General features: G+C 46.6%; 1 protein-coding gene across 6 annotated transcripts; it reads left to right on the forward strand.

The window, feature by feature from the left end:
- Positions 1-1,960: 1,960 nt before the first annotated feature.
- On the forward strand, positions 1,961-8,984 carry C3h11orf91 (similar to human chromosome 11 open reading frame 91). Of its 6 annotated transcripts, none has more exons than XM_039105443.2 (4): positions 2,205-4,787; positions 5,117-5,229; positions 6,248-7,560; positions 8,729-8,984. In XM_039105443.2, the coding sequence occupies exons 3-4, from the start codon at positions 7,062-7,064 to the stop codon at positions 8,812-8,814; spliced, it is 585 nt and encodes a 194-aa protein (XP_038961371.1). In that variant the 5' UTR covers positions 2,205-4,787; positions 5,117-5,229; positions 6,248-7,061; the 3' UTR covers positions 8,815-8,984. The 6 variants fall into 6 exon arrangements, with proteins under 6 accessions (XP_038961369.1, XP_038961370.1, XP_038961371.1 ...); XM_039105445.2 differs by having other exon boundaries at positions 6,418-7,560; XM_039105441.2 differs by adding an exon at positions 1,961-2,196 and having other exon boundaries at positions 2,329-7,560.
- The last annotated feature ends 228 nt before the right edge of the window (positions 8,985-9,212 follow it).

A 9,212-nucleotide genomic window follows, 5' to 3' on the forward strand; every position in this document is an offset into this window, starting at 1 on the left:
AGGAAGACCCTTCAGGTGTGCATGAGCATAGGAAGAACTAGTGAGACCAGACTATTGCCATTGGAGATGTCCAAATATTTTCATGAATAGCAGAGGTCTACCACTGTGCTCTACCTGCTCGTATCCAGCTCTCTGGCTTCTTGGTGTTTCAGCACAGACCACACATAATACGTTCACTGGGCTGTCAGTACAGTGAGGAACACTTAAGCTTTGGAAGCCTTTCTCCTGAAAAAGGAGAAAGTCATTTTCCTGTGCATGCTAGAGAGACGCATAGACTTAACCACATGTGATCTTGGGACTCTGGCTGTATTTTAGTACCCTAGCAGAAGGGGGGGTTTCTTTATTAACATCAGATACTGGTTTTTTTAAATGATGTTAAATTTTAAAAACTTAAACAAGAAAGCTTGTTAAAAATATTTCTTTTATTTTAATGATTTATTTTTATTTTATTTTATGTGCATTGGTGTTTTGCCTACATGTATGTTAGTGTGTGAGTTTCTGATCCCCTGGAACTGGAGTCACAGACAGTTATGAGCTGCCATGTGGGTGCTGGGAATTGAACCGAGGTCCTTTGGGAAAGCAACTAGTGCTCTTAATTATGGATCTGCCTCTCTAGCCCCCATCTTCTGCCTTTTAAAAAAAGATTCATTTATTTTATGTATATGGGTATTTTGTCTGTGTGTATATCTACACACCAGAGAGAACACCCTGTGGTACTACAGTTTTGGAGGTGGTGAACAGTCATTGCCCTTAACCAATGAGTCATCTCTCCAGGCCACGAAAACTACTACTACTACGACTATTATTATTATTATTATTATTATTATTATTATTATTATTATTATTATTATCTGTTAGCCAAATCATATGTATCATGTATTAGATATGTAATAATGATGCCTTTCTGAAAGTAAAAATCTCAGCCAGTGAGGAGCTTGGTGAGTGGCAGAATGTAACAAACAGCTCCTATAATGTGTTCAATGTAGCAACAAAAAGAAAACAACCTTGGACACTTTCACCTCCTGCTGCTTTGGTTGTTAGTATCCTCTGCTGGGTCAGTGGTTTTTTATCTCCTTTCTCCCCGCCAAAGTCTTATCAGCTACAATTGTTTCCTCAAAAGGATTTCCCGCCCTCCCGTACCTTCCCCCAGCAACTGGCTGAGGAAAGTAGGATATTCCACATGAGTTCCAAGAAACTATAACTGAATTTAACTCATTTAAACAGAAAATGAATATCTAAAATGTTGTGGGTATATGTTTTGTGGGCAAGTTGCATCCAAGAGTCCAAAAAGCTAGGAACTGTGTTGCTCCAGAAGTCTATCTCCAGATCCAGATTCTAATATAAAACTGTCTAGCTGCGTCTTGAGTCACTGAGCTCCACCTAATGGCAAAAGCTCATTGGGGGAAAGGATAGAGCTGTTTGTTTTTTATTTATTTTTAAAAAGTTACATTTGTACGCCGGGTGTGGTGGCATGTGCCAATCCCAGCACTCAGGGAGCAGAGACAGGTAAATCCCTGAATTTGAGGTCAGCCTGATCTCTAGAGTGAGTTCCAGGACAGCCAAGGCTACACAGAGAACCTTGTCTTTAAAAAAAAAAAAAAAAAAAAGTTACATTTGTGTTTTTCTCCCTCCTCCCCCTGTGTGTGTGTGTGTGTGTGTGTGTGTGTGTGTGTGTGTGTGTGTGTGTGTGTGTTTCATATGGCGGGGTCAGAGGAGGACTTGGTAGAGTCAATTCTCAATTATTGTGTGAGATCCAATCTGAAAACAGAACTTGGATCCTCCTAGATATGGAGAACTACTGGTTCTTTCTGTACAAAGTTGTATTCGAGAAGTGGGTGTCTGGACCCATGGCAGCACTGCCACATAAGATAGCAGGGTTTCATAGCAACTGTCAGACTGTTCAGTGCTGGGCTGTCTTTAGGAGACAGGCTCGGAGGTACATTCTGTGCGTTTGTAAACAGAATTCACATTATGTGTCCTGGAGAATGCTGACCAATATCTAACCTAATCTTAGAAAGCCTAAGGGTTAAAGTGTGGAGAGAGATGCCTCTTGTATCCTGGCAGGCCGTCCCACTATTTAATGTGGCACCTGTCTGCCTGTGTTCTCTGTTTTGGGTTTGAGACTTCCAATGAACCAACTGACTAGATGTATACATCTTCCTTCTTCACAGGGCCAGGTGATTTATCTTGCTCTAGGTAAGTCGTTCATCGGTATTCAAAGCCTTTAAGCACGTACTAGTTTCTGTTGCTTGCAAACACATCTAACCAATGCCAGACAACTCTCTGAGCTAAGAGCTGCTTGTGCTAAGAAGGTCGTGTTGTCTACAGGTGGTACTCATCTGACGTTGTGATGAGAGCAACTGCAGGTGGGCGTCTTGCCAGCTCTGGTTCTGTCTTCATCAGCACTACCATCTCACCTTGCATAAGAGTTGGAACTACAGGGGGAAAGAGATGGCTCCGTGGTTAAGAGCATTGGCTGCTTTTCCATAAGACGCAAGTTCAATTCCCAGCACCCCACCTGGCAGCTCACAACTGTTTGTAACTCCAGTTCTAGGGGATTGGATGCACTCTCCATAGATACCAGGCACATACTTCATAAAATAATAAAATAATGACTCAGAAAAGTCTGAATTGCTCAAGGCCACTAAAGGCAGTAAGGTGACACATTCACACTGAGCTCTGTGGTCTCCCACCCTCTACCCTCCTTGCATGCACAGTCTTCAAGGTAGCGTTGGAAGGAAACCTGGGATAGGACTGACACTTCCATGCTTTGAAGAAATCAGTTTCCACTTTTTGTTTACAAAGAAAAACCTAAGTGTCTTTTGACACTCGAAAGGTCCCAACAGTGTGGGACCTTGGCAGAAGCCACAAGGCCATATATAGAAATAAAAACTTTCTTCTTTTTAGTTGTTTCAGGCATTTTGATTGTAGCCACCAAATAGTGTCCTTGGAGGTGGGTGAGGTCACTGCTGTTCTCAGCCTTGCTATTCTTGACTCCTTAAATTCCAGCTTATCTGGCTGTCAGGAAACCTACGTGTGGGTGTGGTGGCTGGTTGTGACTCATGTTGGGCCACACCTGGAGTTTTGAGCTGTAATTTATAAACTCTACTAGTACTCTACCCATTAATCACCAGTTCTTGATTAATGAATGGTCTTTCAACAGGGAGTGCAGTGGCTGTGTGAGACCTTTTCTACTCAAAAAACAATGAGGGATTGAACCTAGGGCCTTATGCACTTGTGCACTGCCAAGGGCTCCACGATCAGCTACAACTCCAGACCTTTTTATTTTGCGATAGGTTTTTGTCATCTGCCTAGGCAGACCTTGAAACTTTGCTCTTCCCGTCTTGGCCGCTGGAGTAAGCTTGAGTTTCAGGCCTATGCCACAAGTCTGAGCTACAACCCACGGGCTTCTTTTGTGCCCAGCCATTACTATAAGCATGATCAGTATACTAGCCCTTGTAATTCTTCTCAGTTTTCTTTTTTTTTTTTTTTTTTTTTGGTTCTTTTTTTCGGAGCTGGGGATCGAACCCAGGGCCTTGCGCTTCCTAGGTAAGCGCTCTACCACTGAGCTAAATCCCCAGCCCCTCTTCTCAGTTTTCAATACGAATAGTATTGCCTATACCCAAATCCATCAGGCATTTGCAGATTACAGCTAGAGATCACAGATGGCACTCATTTCTCCGGCTAGGCTATTGGGGTTTAAGCAGCTCTGCCATGGGGTTCAGTAAGTCCTCCCCTTACTAATCCCTTCTATGACATTCTGAGTTTTTAACTTATTTGACCAAGTTTCTATCTGTTGCAACCATAGTGACTTGGCTGAGACAGTTGCTGTGAGGAGGATTTACTGAGGGGAACGATGCCCTGTGCTGTAGGACACTCTGAATAGAATGGGTCTGGGCATCATCGTCAGTTATACTGAAGGGACCTACTGCTACGGGAGATTTGTCACTTGGTCTCTGGTTCCTTCCTTCTCGTAACTGAAACTTCAGTTACCCTTTGGGAAATTACATCTATCATTTTCAGTCTTTGGAAACTATTCACAAAAGCTCCCACAACCAAAACATAAAGAACAGGCATGGTTTCCTCTGGAGTATCACGCAAACGAAGTTAGGCGAGGGCTAGTGAGACTAAATATGTTGTCGAAACTGTGCCTCTCTCTGGTATTCAGCTGCAAGCTACAGTCAACCCCACTTCAGATAGGGTAGTCAACTCTGGTAGTTTCGTGGCAGCGCATAATCCAGAAATAAGCAGCTGCGAGCTTTGGTTCAGTTGCTCAACACTGTTTGGACTGCTGTATGGGTGATATTCTTGGTCTTCCCCTCACAAACACAGAGTCCCTACAGACCTTCCTGCACTGCACCCAAGGTCAAGGCAGAGAGAGATGAGTTTCAGTTTTCCTTACTAGGACATTAAAATCTCTTTTAAAACTCCCAACTGTCTTCGTCCTTGTATATTCTAGTTGGGTCTGCATCTCGTGACCCTGTGAGCTGCAAGGGGAACAGGAAGGCCAGAATTTACTTTCTGCAGTTCCTGGTGAAGGAAGCAGACTGTGATTGCACTTACGGGGACACCAGGAAGCAGCTTTGGCTCTCCACCAGCTGCACCAGAGGGGACAATTAGATCCCAGTCCAGGGCTCCGCGCCTTCCAGATGTAACTCTCAAGCTTTCAGCTCTGTTAAGGTTTCCACACAGGCTTGGCTTCAGGCTATTTGGTCTTCAGCTGGTACTATTTTTGGAGTTTCTGGGAACCGTGGGACGTGGAGCCGCGCTGGAGGAAGCCGACCAAGGTTAGCACAGCTTGTTGGTTCTGGTTGACAAGGTTCACTCGGGCGTCTGCCCTTCCAGGCCTCTTTATAATCTACTGGCCTAGCTCTCAGACTTCGAGTTCATTAACTTGTTAATTTTTATTTTATTTTACTTTTGCTACCTCCACAGATACATGGGAGTACATCTACATAAAAAACAAACATAAAATCTGGACTGTATTTTTTGAGGACATTTTTCTGAAATAATGGGAACTGAGAATGAGGGGGTGGGGAACACCCAAGCCCTCACACCCACACCAGCACAATGGTTAATTCAGATTAGTAATAAAGGGCTGTTTTGTGTTTCTTAGAATAGCGTGGTCCCTAGATTATGGCACAAACAACCTCCAGAGAGAGCCAGCCTGCTGCCAGGAAGAGGGACTTGAAGATCAGAGGCCAGGAAGGCAGCAATGGCCTTGCCATGGTAGGACACAGAATCCCTTTTTTAAAAAGGTTCTTGGGCTGGGGATTTAGCTCAGTGGTAGAGCGCTTGCCTAGCAAGCGCAAGGCCCTGGGTTCGATCCCCAGCTCCGAAAAAAAAAGAATAGAAAAAAAAAAAATAAAAAGGTTCTTGATGTCACAGATGAAAGAATTTTAAAAACAAGATACAGAGGGGAACTTGATGGCAATTTATTGGAGTTAGAAAGAAAAAACAATGGGTCATGCAGCTGTTGGGGGAGGAAGACGAGGAGTGGGGAGGGAAAGGTATCCCCAAGTCACAAGCCAGAATGCACCCATCTTCACCAGTGACCATCTGCAAGCAAGTCGGTGTGGGGCAGCTGGAGGATATAAATATTTCACTAATGGGAGAGCTGCTCTTGGGCATCCTAATTTATCTCTCACCATTTAGCTTAATTTCCTCTTGGTCGAGTAACAAAATAGCCTTTGCTCTTTGATTCAGGAGATGAGGGAGGGGCTCTTACCTATTTTACAAACAACACACTTTACAGTGCTATTGAAATGGTTCATACATCCAGAGCATTCACTGTTTCCGGGCACCCAAATCTTCCTCTGACCTCTGTGGGCTTCTGAGTGCACACAAAGCACATACATGCACTCATGCATACACGTAAAATAAAATATAAAAAGGAAAGAAAGAAAACCGGTTTACAAGTCAAGCAACATGCTAGGTGTGGTGGTGCTTGTCTCCAATGCCACCAGGTAAGAGAGACAAGAGGATTGCTGTAATTTTGTGGCCAACGTACTCCACATAAGAAGTTCTAGTCCAGTTTGGGCTACCTTATCTCAAAGAAACAAAAGCAAACAACCGGCCTCTCCCTCAAGTCAAACTACTTTCCCAAGACCAGCAGTTTGGATATCAGACTCTATCCTTTGCTGCCCCACCCCATGTATTTAGCACATACAAGTATGCACACGGCATTCCCTCAAGGAGCTGAGCCTGAACTTTCCTGACCCCCACCCCTCCCTGTTCATTCCTGCAGGTGATCATTACAAGAGTAAGTCGCCGGAAAGGAAATTGACCTCCTTAGTTATTGGCTAATATTTCATAAAAATGAGCTGTACATGTCACTTGGACAGAACATCCAGTTCTCAGGAATGGGTGTGGTGTTTGAGGCGGACTCTGTGATGATTTCCTTTTGATGTTTTACAGCCTGTCAGCTCCTGATAACTTATGTGGTCTGAAGAGAATTAAACTGCATTTCATTAAAAAACAAAAACAAAAACCAGTTGTTTGCTTCAGGGTCATTACAAATCCAGACTGCTTTCCCGTTTCCAGCATATCCCATTACCAGAAAGATTTCCTCTTCTTCCTCTTTAGAGGATGAAGTCAGCCACTCATTTTTTCCCCCAGTTTCTAAATAATGAGGCAGGTTTTCTAGGACAAAGGACCTGGTTGTTAGGACATGTTTTCCACTCCCTGATAAAAGGAGAAGGCTGAATTTCTCCATGTGCAGTATTATTATGTGAGAGCAGTAGAAATAAAATTGAAGGCTGCTGGGAGGAGTCTAGGGCCGAGACGAATGAGTGCCTGAGCTATTTCGGGGCGGGTAGAGCAGAGCAGCAGCTAGACCAAAAGAGGTCAAGGACATAGATTTGCAGCTTTGCCCACAGCTGACTCGTGGGGCGGGATCTCTGTTCTCCAGAGCACCGCCTTCTAGGGGGCGGGACCAGAGCGAAGGGTGGGGCCGCGCTCCGTCGGGGCGGGGCCTGTGGAATCTCCGAACTCCTAGACACGGGGCCTTGGCGCGCGTCTCCCGGCGCGGGGTTCCTCTCACGCAGCCTCCCATTCAAAAGATGCCGAAGGGGCGGCGCGGCAGCCAGAACCCCAAGATGAGCCAGCGGCCGGCCCCGCCCCTTTACTTTCCGTCGCTCTACGACCGGGGCATCTCGTCGTCTCCGCTGAGCGACTTTAACATCTGGAAGAAGCTCTTTGTGCCGCTGAAGGCGGGCGGGACGCCGTCGGCCGGGGTGGCAGGGGTAGCGGGGGTCCGACCCCTGCCTCTGGCACCTCCAGCCACGGTGCCTCCGCCGCCGCCTGGCCTGGGTCCCCCCAGCGAGCGCCCCTGTCCTCCGCCCTGGCCATCCGGTCTGGCCTCTATTCCCTACGAGCCTCTGCGCTTCTTCTACTCGCCGCCTCCAGGCCCCGAGATGGCAACTTCGGCCCTGGTCCCGGGCTCCACGACCCCCTGGCTCGCCTCCGCCTCCCACCCGGAGGAGCTGTGTGAGCTAGAGATCCGGATTAAGGAGCTGGAGCTGCTCACAATCACTGGGGATGGCTTTGACTCCCAGCGCTGTGCGTGACTGCCAAACGAGCCCAATCCTAGCTGCCCTAATTGCCCCCCTAGAGTCAGGCACCAGAATGAGACTCCAGAAGGTCCCCGGCCCCAGGAGTCCCACTCCCTAAAATCTGTCCTCCAGAGGTTCAGACCCTCACGTGCTGAACTTCAACCGACCTCTGCCACACCACACACCTGAGCTAATCAAGCCATTTAATTTTAAACCCCACCCCTTAAGGGTTAGCCCTTGAAACAATGTTGACAGTGGCTCTTCACACCTGAAGCACACTCTCCTTAAATTTTGCCTTCCTACATAGTAATCCCACATTTCTGTAATCTGGAGCTCCACCCACCACGGGTTCCCCATCTCTACAGACATTAACCTTCAATATTCAAATCTTAAGCTGGGGTTTGTGGGTGGAAGGAGATTGTAGGAGTTGCCCAAACCTTGAAGGCCCACAGTCATTCACTGAGGAGCCTTGGCCCCTGCCCTTCCCTGGGCCCCAAGCTCTTGGACAAGATCTTGGACGTTGACATCTGATCTTAAGTCTGAGGTTTTGGGTATCCACACCAGAGCAGACCAAGTGTGCTGATGTAAGCAGGACTCCTCTGGTATCTGAACTGATGCCTCTTTATTAGACAGTAAGGCAGTTAGATCCTGCTGTGTTACCAGAAAGACTAATTGCTCAGGAATTAGCAGCCTCCGGCCATCCTTTCGAATCCTCTGTTCTAAGGCTTGAATTTGACTATTAGAGGAAGGCAGCTGGGTCTGGAAAGATAATTTCACCGATTCTGTTCAACAGGTTAAATTGGTCCCCTCTGCCACACAGCAGGGTGAAGTAGGAAAAGAACTATACACTTATGCATTGCCATAAGAAAGTTCTCTAATTCATCCATAGGAGACATACATAGCTACAGGAGGAAAAGGTCCCTAGAACTGGCCTTTTCAGTTGTGTGAGTTAGATAAGAGGAGAATTTAGGGTCGTGCACAATGACTTCTCAGAAGCTTGCTCTGAAAGAAGATTCCTTCTCAGAGCGCAGGTGGCACACACCCGGAATCCCAGTGCTTAGGAGGCTGAGGCAGAGGGATCAGGAGTTCCAGAGCAGCCTGGAGCTCCCTAGGAAGACCCTGAAAAACCAAGCGACCTTTCCAGCTCCAGCTGACTCTGTTTTGCTCTCCTACAGATAAATTCCTGAAGGCGCTGAAAGATGAAAAATTACAAGGACTGAAGACGACCAGGCAACCTGGAAAGTCGGCCTCCTTCTCCTGAGGAGCTGCCCCCGCCCCGGAGCTGGGCAGCCGCCTCCTTAGGTGTTAGTGCTTAGATAATGTGTCCTAGTTGTTGTCATTTCAAAGATGGTTATTTTCTGTTCTGTATTTACTACTGTTATTGTTGCTCTCAGCACATGCTTCACATACAGTGCCCGCTTGCATGATAAATCTCATGGCCTCTTTCCTCTGTGCTGGTGCTGGGGGATCTCCCTCATGGGATGTAGAATTGCTGTCTGGCCTGCTATTCGGAGTCTCTGTGACTCAAGGAGTGTCACTACTACTGTCAGGCATACCAGGCTGGCCAGTATGTCTGAGAGACTCAACCATGTGCCCATTTCTGGTCCTGATGCTGGTTCTCAGCCAGAAAGACTGTTGGAAGGTTAGAACTAAAATTAG

This window comes from Rattus norvegicus, chromosome 3, assembly GCF_036323735.1.
Source record: "Rattus norvegicus strain BN/NHsdMcwi chromosome 3, GRCr8, whole genome shotgun sequence".
Classification (NCBI taxonomy): domain Eukaryota; kingdom Metazoa; phylum Chordata; class Mammalia; order Rodentia; family Muridae; genus Rattus; species Rattus norvegicus.